Source organism: Amphiura filiformis, chromosome 15 (assembly GCF_039555335.1).
Source record: "Amphiura filiformis chromosome 15, Afil_fr2py, whole genome shotgun sequence".
NCBI classification, from domain to species: domain Eukaryota; kingdom Metazoa; phylum Echinodermata; class Ophiuroidea; order Amphilepidida; family Amphiuridae; genus Amphiura; species Amphiura filiformis.
Genome location: NC_092642.1, coordinates 53,360,827 through 53,376,017, shown reverse-complemented (window position 1 = coordinate 53,376,017; position 15,191 = coordinate 53,360,827). Strand labels below are relative to the sequence as shown.

The following is a 15,191-nucleotide window of genomic DNA, read 5'->3' as shown; positions in this document are numbered from 1 at the left end:
AGGAAACCAGACAAGTAGATTTCGAAACGTCAAGTCTCCATAAAATGTGACTACTTTGTATATGGATATGTTTTAAAGAACTTGAACTACTAATTGAAGTAGAGGTATAATAGTACTGTTATGATGACATCAATACGAGTTCTGCTTATTTTAAATGTATCACACCAAGCCTTGAAATAAGCACACTGGAACCAGGAGCAATTTGTTTTGAACATTGCTCCTGGTTCACTGGGATTTTACAAGAACCAGGAGCAATTTCTGAAGAAACAGGAGCAATTTTCAATATTAAATCCTTTTCTGCATATGCAGCATACCAGCATGACTGCATCAAGTGCAGAACTGTAACCAGAAGCAATTTATTTTATAAAATTGCTCCTGGTTCATGTGAATTTTACTAGGACCAGGAGCAATTGATGGCTTTACAAGGGTAAATTTGCTCCCCGCGCCCACTTATTTCAAGGCTTGTATCACACACACTATAAATTATTTGTAGCTTGTTCATTTCCAAGATGCCAAAGCAATGTCAGTATACCTAACATTAGGACAATAATAAAAAATAAATTTAAAGATACAAACTTACATCAATTTTGAAGAGTGTGGTATTATAAGGCACATTATCAGCGATACCAATCCAGTACTTCTTAGGTAGACCTGTAATGAATCCTGTTGTTGTGGGTTTGTTGTCGTTGATGTCAATAACAGTGATATCTAATACCATTTGATTTGATGCTACAGCAACTGGTTGTACTGAAACAGAATCAGTAGAAATACTGTATTAGTAGTGATTTTCTTGAGTGAGTTAGGTTCCACATTTAACAGTCTATAATACCGAATTTATTAATTTGTTTTAAACAATTCATTGATTTTAGCACTGGTAGCATCCATTACTGCTTGTAGATGGGATGTCTGGAAAGGTGACCTCCATACTGTGGGTGGTCTTACTGTACTTTTGAAAGGGACAGCAGTAAGCATGGCCAATTTTTACACCAAAATGTTTGATTTTGTCAAAGTTTGTAAGAGCATAACAAGACTTTCCGTCGATAGATTTTTTTGCCATTGGTAAATATTTTTTTAATTAAATCTTTCATAACATATTAAAAGGGCACAGACCCCTGCTGAATAATAAACTAGCTAGGTAAGTTTTGAGTTACATTCATGAAAATTATAATAAAAGATGCCTATTCTTTTGTGTGTATATAGTCCATCAACTATCACTTGGTAGTCTTGTAACATGTTTAATGGCGCTGCCCATAGCCACTTGATTCGAATTAATTTGAATTAATCAATTCAATATTATAGACTGATTAACAACATGTGAATAATTGTGAACTTTTATAAATAACATTGTAATATTGTTACAGCATGAATTTTACAAATATAGCAAAACGCAAAGGTACCCTTTGTTGGAAATTTTAAAAATTTCCAAAATAGACACCTATTCAATACCAAGAGGAAGATGGTAATAATAAACAAATATTGACTGCTATGAGGGGCATGGATAAAATTATAGGCCCAAGGTGATCTCAAAACCATGACTATGCCTCGAGGCGTAGCCTCGGGCATAGTCATGGTTTTGAGATCACCTTGGGCCTATAATTTTAACCATGCCCCTAATAAAAAGCAGTCAATATTTGTTTTATATACCAAATCTTAAGATTCTTGTCATCTGTTTGGTTAAAAGCATCGATTTTGGGAAGAGAAATTAATAGTTTCAATGCGAACGGCACACAGATTACAATCTGCGATTTTTGCGTATTTATAGCGTGTGAAAACATTAACGCGTGCGTATTATCATTTTACGCTGGGAAAAACGTGCAGTTCGATCGTGACGCACGTGACCGGTCCATAGTTCATTTCCATGGACCGGTCCATAGTTCATTTTGCGGGCATAGTTAATTCAATGACTGCACTTTCAACCAATCAGGTGACAGGAATCTATGAGGTATATAAACCTGATTATAAGGTGACACGCTGTATTACTTAAAGTGGGAAATTTTAGACATCGTTTTGCATTGTATCCTTAAAAGTGATTTTTCTAGGTTTAAGGCTTTCCCAAATGCTAGAACTTCATGATTTGATCATATGTAATCTTACAAATTCATTATGAACTGTTTTGCCATTTTCTTGCAACACCTTGGTATCGAATTGTGGTATAGGCTTTTACCTTGGTATCGCTCTAAAATATTAAGTGTCGACCGATGTTCTCAAAATCACTACCATTCTGGTCACAACACAGCCAACATCTTCTCAAGAATAGAAGCAAGAGAATAAATTTTACAATAATAATGGAGAAAATAAGCTGAAATGCCATTATGCCACAAGGAAATTGAAAAAAAATATATCAATCTATTAATCAGAGATTGCATTCTCACCCAACAACTCAATTGAGTGGCCCAGTATAAAAATGGCCTATGGCACATTTTTGAAAAATAGAGGGCGCTGTTGAAAAATATCAAAGGTCACCAAAGGTCATCCATACAAACATAACACATCATGAATGTAACTCGGGAATGTTGTCAATTTAATCTTTTAAGCATCAAATTTCTTATGTATTTTATTGAACATTTGTACATTTACAGTGCCGATTTCTCCCAATGACGAAAAATGTGCCATGGGCCGTTTTTATACTGGGCCGCTCAATTATAATTGAGAAACATAATTGTAGTGAAATGACCTATTTTGAGAAAATCAATTATCACCTGGAAATCAAATGGAAATTCAGTCAAAATTAATAGGTAAATTTTCTGGACATGTGACACACATGGGCACAGACTGTGCAATGTGAACCTGAGCACAGCGGGTGGTCTACCAATGTGTTTGAATAGGAAAAATTCCTCCTTTAATGCAAAATCAGTTACTTGTCGCAAGTTAATGATATTATGATAAGAGTTTCCGTAGTTAAATATTTTTTCCGTAGGTCGAAATGTTTGAAATTATGTTTTGATGATATTGTGAAGAAATTAAGATTGCATAATATTCAATAAATTTGCAATGCACGAATTTCTATCGAAATTGCGGTCAATAATACTATTCCAATTCAAATGACTAAGACTTGAATAAGGCTCGAGGTTACACTCACATTGATACACATTGGTCATGTGTCCAGAAATTTTTCCCATGAAAATGTACCCATTAATGTTGACTGACCATTTTTGTGCCACTCTTGCGCTATAACAAAGTTGACAACTTTTTCACTCCAATTACCATTGGCAGTTTGGTCCACATTACGTGACACTTTTCTGAGTCCAGCAGTTTGTTTGATGTGTCCATTTAACAAAACATTATTATAATGCTCAAGTATAGCCCTGAATAATACCAAAAGCTGTTACTCTATACACACATATATTTTGTAGTAACATTTAACAAAGATTTTCATATCTATATCAAATTATTCATCTTTTTCTGCTTTTTTGTGATAATTTTAATTATATAAATTGTACATTTGTTTGCAAATTGAGGGCACTATTTACATATATATTAAAATTAAATTAGCCAAATAATATGAGTTATACATTTAATGATCAAAAGTTCTTTGACAATTCCCTTATCATTTATTAGTCTGTTTGCTGATGTTCTAATACCATTTTACAAGTGTCTAAAGATGGAAACAAGATTTTAGATAAATAGCTTCATCATTGTTCAACTTTTCTTTAAAATGATTCAGTTTTACATGCCATCAAACAAGCTGAGTCCAGCTTGCCCTGTCTCATATGTTCACCAGTCAGTAACTGAAAGGTCACATGTATTAGTTCTAACTGAAACCATGTTGCACAGTACAGACTTTCGGTAACACTACACCAAATCATATGCAAATTCTTACCTTCGTCAGTTTGGTCCACATTCCGTGACACTATTCTGAGTCCCCCTTGTCCTCTCATATGCCTATGTTCCACTGTCAGTAACTGAAGGGTTACATTTATAACTTTTGGTTTCTATCATTATAACAAAGTTGTCCCCTCCTTCCCAATCTAATGTTACTATGTTACACTGAATGGGCTCTGGCTAAAACCACACTAAATCAAGTAGAAATTCTTACCATCGTCAGTTTGGTCCACATTCTGTGACACTTTTCTGAGTCCACCTTGTCCTGTCTCATATGTTCACCAGTCAGTAACAGAAGGGTCACATGTTTTAGCTCTAACTGAAACCATGTTGCACAGTACAGACCTTGGGTAACACTACACCAAATCATATGCAAATTCTTAATCCCATGAGAACTACCTGCCGATTGGCCAAAAAGAAGTTTTCATTATCAATTTGACCAATCAGCAGCATTGTTAAAATAATTTCATCACACCAAAAAAATGGGGTGAATTATTTGCAAAACTTCATTCTGATTGGTGATTATTAAAATGAAGATATCATGTAATTGACCAATCAGAGGCAATGTTAGATCGGCAGGCAGTGCTCAGGGGGTTAACATCAGCAGTTTGGTCCATATTTCGTGACACTCTTTCAGGGCCAGCATGTCCAGTCTCACACGTTCCACTGTCTCATTCTACACAATCTAATGATACCATGTTACACAGTATGACCTGAAGCTAAAATCACACCAAATTAATTGGAAAATCTTACCTTCGGCTGTTTGTTCCACATTTGGTGACATTCTTCCAGTTGCTTGTCCTTCGCATGAACTACAGTCAGTAATTCGAGGGTTACAATTATTGGCTTCTATCACTATAACATAGTGGTCTCCTTCTTCACGGTCTAAATACACATGGTTACACAGTACAGGCTCAAGACGGCATCGAAGATCAATCTGACCTGTATAATATGGAACAAAAATGTAAAGAAATGTAATAATTTAGCTCAGCTTCTTGGTCAGATTTAAGACCAAGGAGCAGTGCTTGCATGACTAGTAATCTTTTTTTTACTAATAACCAAACCATCATGAGGTCTTAATGTTAAGGTACACTTCTGCCTTTATAGTACTCACCTCCACTGGTATTATTGACTAAGGTGTAGACCAGGACTAAGGATTCATCATGTAATGGCAATGTGAAGTTGTAGCATTCAAGCATTGGAGGTATATTTTCCGTAAAGGCCATTCTAAAAGGAAAAAATTAGGCATCAAGTGCTGAATATCTTCATAGTGGATATTAAATGAAACAGCTCATTGAATCATGTGCATTGACCCAAACATATGCATGACAAACATGAACATAATTCTACACCCCTGTATGCACTATGCAGCCCCCACCCCCATACACACAGATCATTGGTCGCATCACATACTAATCTATTTGACGCACCACGCTTTTCGAGAAAATCGCCATCTGCTAGATTTGGCTTCATACTAACTTCTCAATAGAATTTCCTCGACAGGGTATTTATATAAAGAAGAGACTTGAAAGTTTCATTTTGGGAATTTGACATGCCTATCATTCAAGTAAAATTATTTAATATGGTGTTTAACTTACAGCTCTGGAAATGAAACAATATTTTTTACTCTGTCACTCGTCACTATATTATGCTATAGTATCGCTATATTTTTCTTTATAAACTGAGCTCAAAAAGAAACTTATATTTTTTTACAACTTGTGAATCACAAGGTCATATCTTAAAATACTGTCAATCAAAATGAACCAAACTTACACACAGGATTACCTTAATACTCTACTCAAAACACATGTCAGTAACCAAGCAGTTGTCCAACCGACACAACAGCAAAATGCACTGTCATGGGACAGCTTCCTGGACTTCCTTCACTTCCACAGCCCAACATTTGGCACCCAGCACAAAAAATCTGTGAGAATGTACACAAGATCCTTGCACAGATGATAAAACGGTGCTGCTTTCTGCTTTTCATACACTTTTTTCATGAAACAGGGCTGGGCTGTGAATGTGGTCCAGGAAGCTGTCCTATGTCAGTGCATTTTGCTGTTGTGTCAGTTGGATAACTGCTTGGTTACTGACATGTGTTAAGAGTAGAGTATTGAAGTAAACCTGTGTGTAATTTTGGTTCAATTTGATGGACAGGATTTCAAGATATGACCTTGTGAAAAATTATAAGTTTCTTTTTGAGCTCAGTTTATGTATAGATCTCTATGTGATGCGTGTATTGGTTACGAACGTATCTGTATGTGATGTGTCGTTCACCGTACAGATCCATGTGTGATATAAATACTAATGAATGTGTAAACATAGCTTACGTTGTTGAATAGCACTGTATGTGAAAGTTTTATAATTAGAAAGAATTAAGGTCAGCAAGGCAATAGAAACAAATTAATTTGATTTTCGATCGACCATCGATGCTTGGGTGATCCTTATTATTTATGAAATCAATTAATTTACTTTTGTTAATTGTGATAACATTGTAATTTTTACCTGTACTCATATTGACCGATATATTATTTCGCATTAATTCTGATTAATTAGTGATAGTTCATTAATAACAAGCATCAAAGCAGCATTGCCGGTCGATCAAAAGATTGAACAAATTTGTTTCTGGTGCCTAAGTTGTTGGATTTGAAGAACTCCACAACATAATTGCTACACATCAATTTTCTCCTAATATCTCGAATCAGTATAAATGATCCACCCAGGCTAGAGGTCGCAATTTTGAAAACTGGGTTATCATCATTGTCATGCATGCCCAGTAAACAATTAATTTGGCCTTTACTATTGCCGAAATTGTTTTAACAATTGAAACGTTTTTACAATGTCAGTCTTCTGAAGTATTTTATTGCATTTTGCCCCTATTTTGGCTTGTATATCACTTTCACCCTTGCAGCATTTGGTGTAATTGGATCAGATTGGTTCACATATAACCATTACCTGAAATAAATTGACTTCGCGGTCATTTTACCTTGTCACGGATGAATCATGTTGCAATAATGGTAGCCAAGCATGATATGATTTGTTGATAAGCTAGATACAGCAGCATGATGTATTGGCTACGAGGTGACTGGAAAAAGCAATATGGCAACAAAATGACAAGGTATTACTTATTATTAGTTATAAAACAAGGAAAATAATCTACTCGCATTTATTGCAGCTTTTATGCTAGAAATTGATTGGACAGAATAAGAAGAAGGTACCAAGTTCAGATGCAGGAAAAACTGTGACGCCCCACAAAAAATACATTTCCATTGGGAAATATCACCTTGATCGCTACAATAACCTACTGTAATTACTTTGTCCAATCCATGTAAGGTGAAATTAAGAGACAATTTTGAAAGAGACATGTGTAAATTTGGGAACCTTTGTGTGTGATCATGGCCCCCTTTAGAATCGGTTCCTGGCGGCATTTCCCCCACCCTTGTTAGCAGACTTAGGTGACATTTCCCCCCCCCCTCCCACTACCAACCCTTATCAGAAGGCTTGGGAGTAGTCCAGAATTGGGGGGTATTTTCCCCTACCCTCGATTATCAGCAGGCCTGGTCATGGTCCAAGCTTGGGTGGCATTCCTCCTGTTATTCCCCCTTGTTGGCAGGCCTGGCCTGGCTATGATTCAGGCTTGGGTGTCACTTCCCTCCCATCCAACCCTTATAAGCAGACCTGGTCATGGTCCAGCTTGGGTGGTATTTTCCCTGCTATCCACCCTTGGGTGGCATTTCCCCTGATATCCTACCTTGTTAAGAGGCCTGCTATTATGATCAGGCTTGAGTGGCATTTCCCTCCCATCCAACCCTCATCAGCAAGCCTGACCATGGTCCGGACTTGGATGGCATTTTCCCCACACACATTGTTTTCTGTATACAAACTCTATCATGATTTTGTATGTATATTAGGTAATTCACAGACATCATATTCTTTGATGGCCAGTCATAACAAAAAAATGATGGTCAACCTATTATCTTTTCCTAGTCAGAGCGATCAGGCAAGGGCTGATTTCAGCCATCATAGATGTCGCTAAGAAATGAGTGGCTCCTGTGAAGAAAAATTAATGTTTCCTTAAGCCAAATTTAGTACATGTGTCAATGCGACTCTTTTTGGTGGTGTGAGATCATTAATGTCATGTCTTCCATAGGGGGTGTATAAATTTCAACTGGAATAACCCATTTTGGAGCAGACTACACTGAATGGGTGACTCCATTTGAAATCTACACCCCCTGTGTGGGAGATTAAGGTTGTGTCTTCCATGGGGTGTACGAATTTCAACTGGAATAACCCATTTTGGAGCAGACGACATTGAATGGATGACTCCATTTGAAATCTACACCCCCTGTGTGGGAGATTAAGGTTGTGTCTTCCATAGGGGGTGTATGAATTTCAACTGGAATAACCCATTTTGGAGCAGACGACACTGAATGGGTGACTCCATTTGATATCTACATCCCCTGTGTGGAAGATTAAGTTCATGTCTTCCATAGGGGTGCATTGTTTTCAATTGGAATAACCCATTTTGGAGCAGACGACATTGAATGGATGACTCCATTTGAAATCTACACCCCCTGTGTGGGAGATTAAGGTTGTGTCTTCCATAGGGGGGTGTATGAATTTCAACTGGAATAACCCATTTTGGAGCAGACGACACTGAATGGGTGACTCCATTTGAAATCTACATCCCCTGTGTGGGAGATTAAGGTCATGTCTTCCATAGGGCATGTATGAATTTCAACTAGAATAACCCATTCTGGAGCAGACGACACTGAATGGGTAACTTCATTTGAAATCTACACCCCCTGTGTGGGAGATTAAGGTTGTGTCTTCCATGGGGGGTGTATGAATTTCAACTGGAATAACCCATTTTGGAGCAGACGACACTGAATGGGTGACTCCATTTGAAATCTTCATCCCCTGTGTGGGAGATTAAGGTCATGTCTTCCACAGGGGGTGTATGAATTTCAACTGGCATAGCCCAATAGTACTTACACTTGTTTCTTGTCTTCTTCCATGTAGACTGGTTCGTTAAAATACCCTGGTCTAACAGAAACTACTACATTTGTAGTGTCACTTCTGGGTGGTGAACCCTTGTCCCAAGCTTCTATTATTATCTGTCAAGAAAAGAAGTGGACAAGCATGTTTATCACTAAGATTGGATAATGAAAAGTACAGTACAGGCATTGCTCAATTGTTATTCGGCCATGATGGGACTTTGTACTGGCTGGTTGAGAAAAAAATATGGGATAAAGTAATTAATGATCAATAATCCCCAAACTTATTGACATCATTGAGCGGACAAAGCTGTAAAAGCAAGGCTGGACAAGTCTTGTATTCCTTATTATAAAAATTAATTTATAAATTCACCATGGGGTACATGGGCGCAGCCATTACACAACATTGTATCAGCAAAAAGTACCTATATAAGCATTCACTCCATACACATGAATAGGAAAACAAGATGTTGGTATTCATTAATTTTCACAAAAATGACTGCTGCAAAAAATCTGAAGATTGGGGGATTCTGTAACTTAGATATGTGACCCGCTCTGACAAAAGCAGGAACAAGTCGCATCTTTGACATTTCATGATTAGAATAAAAATGTAAGCACAAGACGATAAGCTTTAAAATGATACCAAAATTATATTAATAGCATCAATACTTATCAAGATATGGATAATTTTGTAAATGATACCTTGATATATTCGCCAAATTGGCTATTCTGAGTAATGGGAAAATTAGTTTCCTGCCTTACACAGGATTGAATAGGGATTATTATAGCTAAACTGTTAATTATTGATTAAATAAACCTCTGTTTAATAAGTACTTTCAAGGATTTGAAAGTCCACTTAGTCCCACAGTCAAATACCATGAAATTAGGAATTCCAAATTTTTTTTTATGGGAATGTCATCTTTAAAGGCCTATAACTCAAAAACATGTCTGGCGACTTGTTCCAGGTTTTGATGGAGCTGGTCATATATGTTATGACAAATCAATTTTAGAGAGAAAAGTTATCAAAAGCGTTTAAAAGTTTACGCAAATTTCATCATCTTCAATATGAATAAAAGCCAAGATTTTTTCTTTTCGATAACTTACAGTTACTTCCAGTCCATCATTTGGCGGTAGATCTGCTGTTGGTGTTGTACTGACCACACCAGTAACTCTATCAACTGTGAAATACTCATATATGATGCCTTTTTGGTCTTGGGCTATGAGATAGTACAGCTCTTTATTCTCACCCTGAAAACATAGTGAAAGAAAATAAAAGAGGTTATTATACATACATGAGTGATATCAGAACACAATTCAGAAGAAAAACAAGTTCCAGAGGTTAAAGCAACCAATGAATTTGAAATATCATCGTATACCTTCATTGTAAATATTATTGTATTATATGTACCATATTCATTCCATTAACTGCCCATGCCCCTATAAGTGCCCACCCAGTAATAATACCTACACAATAATCCTCCATCATTATGTGCAGGATCCAACTATACATGATCCTGCATCATTATGTAGTCCTACGACTAGGACCTGTTTTTTCTAAGTCACCAGACCATCTACGCAGACTTTGATCGCTCAAGAAAGATTAACCGTGAAAGTCCTCTGAACGCAATACCCAGAAGGAGACACAGCTAATGAACTTTCACAAATAATCTTTCTTGAGCGATCAGAGCCTGAGTAGATTGTCTGGTAACTAAAAAAACAGGTCCTACTCCTCGGACTACATAATGCTGCAGAATCCAACTACACATGTTTCAAACATGTTGAATCCATCTACACATAAAATCTATACTTTGGCCTATTTTTACGTATGTAATTGTGTAAACAATATAAAAATTATGCCCACCAAAAATGACTGTTAAGCATCCTAGGCAGTTAATGGAACGAATACAGTGCCATCAATTTCTTGTAGCGTTACAATGCAATTATTATCTACCTGGTCAATATCCTCAGCCTTCACAGTAATCAGCTCAGTACCGGTGGTAGACTACCCAGCAACACAGTGTACCTATCCTGCTGAAACACAGGGTCATTATCATTCTGGTCTCCTATTGATATCTGCACAGTTGCCTCAGCATCTAAGATAGGACTGCCTCCTCGAGTGTTGGCTGCTATGATGACAATGTCGACCCGTCCCGATTGGTAGTCAGGTGTTTCACGATCAATGCACAATGTGGTTTCAATAACGCCGCTGGTGACGTCGATTGTGAAATCGTAGGCTTCGCCTGAAAATTGTAAATAAATCTTCTGTTAAATAGTTTTTCCAATTGCATTAACTATAAGTGACATGTGTACAAAAACACTCACTAAATTGTGGGCACTCTGAAATAAGAAATCTGATTATATACACATTATACATTTGGGCTCTACTCTTTCCACACGGGTGTCGACTGGAGACGACAAGTTTCAATTTTTTTTAATTCAAAAATGTCATAATTGTAAATTTTCATGACCATATTTGGAATCAGCATCAAAAATGCATTAAAATGAGTACAAACAAGTTTAGTATTGGTACAGTGGCTCTTAAGAAAGCTCTTGACATTTTGAGAAAATATCTCAAAGTTGGACTTTTCATATTGAAGTCTGGGGCTAGCACGCAGAGCATTAATATAGTGCCACTTCATCTACATCACAATATTCTTGTTATTACTGTGTATCAGAATCAGAACTTTTCCTCTGCAACCACAGCCACTGGTGTAGACAATGCCCGTAATTAGCAGTGATGCCAATAGCTTGTGAAAATCTTCAATCGTGAGCATATGGAGTGTAGTGACCACAGTATAGCATATAACAGCCCGGGGGTCCAGGGGCCCACTTGAGGGCCCCTGGTGAGGGTTGAGGGGGTGAAATCCCCTGAAGTTCCTATGTGTTAAACTGGAAACTGACTGCACGGTATGGCTCTCTAACTTATTCAAAACTGTTCAAGTTGATAAGCTTACCAGCAATCCTATATTCAAGGTAGGAAAAGTCCGGGTCAGAGTCTGCATCAGTCGCATGCACAGTACCCACAAATTTGCCAGCGCAGCCACCAGAGGCAACATCTTCCAGAATTGAGAATTCGTATACACTCTAAAAATTGAATAAAATGTATATCTTAACTCCCGTAATTAAAATCAACATACACTGGGTCATCTGGAGAGAGTAGGTTGGTTGATAGAGGACTGGTGGACAGATTTTAGATAGATATTGGTGGAATGTTTCCACACAAAACAAAGAAAAGAGAATGTCCAGCAACTCTAAAGTACATAACATATTTCTTTGGGAGATGTAGGTTTTGAATTGTAAAAACAGCTCAACAGGAAGATAGAGAATGTTAGATGGATGTAAAAATAATTGTACAGTCATTTAATATCTGATACTTCCAATTAAAAAAAACCTCTATGGCATTGTTGCTTGTTTGGTCTTGGGGTAAAAAAAGAGGCAATTTTGGGAATTGAGCGTAAAAGTGGAAATTTTCATGCAACATTTGCTTTTGCGCTTTTCGTATTCCAAGCTGCAACCGGGAAAATAACAACACACAAATATATTCCTTTTGTGTATTGGTCAATGTAAGGAAGCTAAAAATCGCAAATTTAAAACAAATGAAAACAAATTAAAATTAATTTGCACCAAAAAAAATCAACTATTACAGTTTTAAGTTGCAAAGTTATGAGATTTCACAAGGACGTCAATTTATTATAATTTACACTCTTTTCCTGTGTATGTTATTGTATTTTGATCCTATTGTTTCCTGTATCCCAATTTCACAATTGCCAACTTTGGCCTCGTTGGATCAGCTTGTGTCACATATGTGACACGATCAAGGGAAACTGATGAGTCGGATGTCGCTAATATTGATTTTGAGATATTGGCAAAGAAAGTATTGAAAAGCTTTTTGTTTTATATTGTTTTCAGCGATTGATAAATTAACATAACTTCTCAAAGAAAAGTTGTATCAACATGGGGTTTTCAGTTTCATAAAGCCCTAAATGTCCTCTTTAGAAACATATGTGACACGATCTGGTCCATAGGGGCCAAAGGCGGCAAATTTGAAACTGAGATAAAGGTAAAAATATGGAGTAAAAAACAATAAAATACATAAGAAAATAAACAGCAAAAACTTTCATAACTTTAGAAACAAGTATGCTAGGCCTTTGGTGTTTTCAGTATATGATAGCCTATTATAAGTATAATGTAATAATCATAGTAACTCAATTTTCAAAAATGCCTCCTTTGGCCCCCATGGACCAGATCGTGTCACATATGTAAAACTCATTTTCGACCAGGGTCGACATGTGACTCATTCCCTTGATCATGTCACATATGTGATGTGATCAAGCAAAATCAGGCGGATGATGGAAATATTGCATTTGAGATGCAGGCAAACAAAGTCTGAAGTATATCTTTTTGTTTGCTATTGTTTTGGAAACTCTTTAAATGCTCAAAACTTTTTAACTGGTTGTCCAAATTCAACAGGGTTTTCTGCAAAATGTAGCTTTGCAAATACTGTTTACAATCCTGTAAGAAACTGAAAATTGAATATGTCCAACTTCAGACTGATTTTGCTTGATCACACCATATATGTGACCATCCACCACAACTGAGCCCGGATGTCTCCAGTGCCACTATTGAGATATGCTCCATTGAACTTAAAAAATAAACAATAGGAAACAAAGGATTTATTGACTGTTTTATTGATTTTTCACTACTTAAATGTCAAGTACTATAGACATGATATACATCATTTTAAAGCTAATTTGAAGCAGAATATTTTGGTTGAATATCTCAAAAATGATGATTGGCGACTTCAGGGGCTCAGTTGTGCTGGATGGTCACATATGGTCATCTTCAGTCAGATTCTCACTGGCATATAGGTACTGATATTTTTAGGGGGGGGCTTACTTACCTGATCAAATTTAGGTTCTGCATCATTTATATCTATGACAGCTACATTGACAATTGTTGTAGCTGTGAGACCATCACTTGCACTGGTTGCTGTCACCAAGACCTGGATAAAATACAACAGAACACAAATTAGGGGTTCATTCATATATTTTCATGACTAAACGGTTGTTTTAAAAACATCCGCTTAGTCATGAAAATATATGAATGAACCCTGTTCATACATACATTTTGTGATAACAAAAAATTACAAGTAACATTATTAAAAAACATGATTTTCCTTCATTTTCCCGGGACACCGGGCATAAACGCTGTTTATGCCCGGCTCTCGACCAATCACGCACGCTGTTACATAGCGTGTATGTATGAACAATTTGTAAAACATCTCATCAATTTCTAGCTCTGCATCATTCACATCTCTGACAACTACAATGACACATGTTGCAGCCGATAGACCACCATTTGCCTAGGTCATTGTCACCGATACCTTATTAAGTATATTCATCAAACTGAATCAAATCAAATCAAATCAACTACCGTATTTCGTCAAATAAACGCCCCCGGGGGCGTTACATTTTCTCAAGGGGGGACGTTTATTAGAGGTCATTTTTAGCACGACAATTCCCGTTAAAATCATTAGGTAAGCTTAAAAGTCACGCTAAAATGACGAACTATGAACTTTTGACACTGACTTTTGGTTCACTTCCGGGTTTCTGATCCAGATTTTCACCAATTATTGACGCTATTATTGACCATGTGCGCAACTTGGTAAGCTTACTACACAAGATAGCATGGAAATATCGGCATTTTTGAAACATCTTGGTTGAAAAAAGTGGTGGGGGGCGTTTATTTGAGGGGGGCGACTATTTGACGAAATACAGTATATACCCAAGTCACAGCATACATCAATAACAAGGTAAAATGGGGGAGGTGAAGGAAGCAAGGGAAGTGCATAAAACCCACCAAGACCAACTAAGCTACAATATCAAAACACTGAACCATTGCTTCTACTCTCAACTACCTGCTACATTATATGCACCTTATATTAGACTATAAGCCATGCGTCTCTACGGCCCTTGGTTTTCCACTTTCGTTGTCCACCCTTGGGCAGAACATGAAAACACAACAAATCAAGAGTTAAGATATGTCTGAATTGATATCCAAAAAGTTCCCACGTTTTACTTTACTCATTTAGGAGTTATTTGGGGTTAAAAATGTGTTTTTCGTGATTTTTTCCAATATAACACAAAAATGTCAAATATTAAAATAGCTGTAACTTTCAAAATAAATTGAGTAGAAATTTCATTTCTATTGTAGATGTTACATATCACATGGATGTCTAACACTGGTGAATAAAAATGTTACAGCACAACTCTAAAATATAAAAAAAAATGGCAAAAACCATATTTTTGTGCTATTTTGGCCATTTATGAGCTAAAAATGTAATTTTTGCATGGGGAAAAAAATAAATATATA

At 36.7% G+C, this 15,191-nt stretch overlaps 1 protein-coding gene across 1 annotated transcript in view; it reads right to left on the bottom strand.

Moving 5' to 3' along the window:
- LOC140171838 (uncharacterized) overlaps positions 1–10,056 on the bottom strand; it is a 38,730-nt gene extending 28,674 nt beyond the window's left edge. Inside the window, exons 1-6 of the mRNA XM_072195166.1 lie at positions 9,924–10,056; positions 8,818–8,939; positions 6,809–6,907; positions 4,937–5,049; positions 4,576–4,764; positions 581–747 (exon numbers count right to left, since the gene is read on the bottom strand). Of these exons, the coding sequence (XP_072051267.1) occupies positions 581–747; positions 4,576–4,764; positions 4,937–5,048 (468 nt within the window). The 5' untranslated portion in view covers position 5,049; positions 6,809–6,907; positions 8,818–8,939; positions 9,924–10,056. The remainder of the gene's footprint in view (positions 1–580; positions 748–4,575; positions 4,765–4,936; positions 5,050–6,808; positions 6,908–8,817; positions 8,940–9,923) is intronic.
- Positions 10,057–15,191: the final 5,135 nt, after the last annotated feature.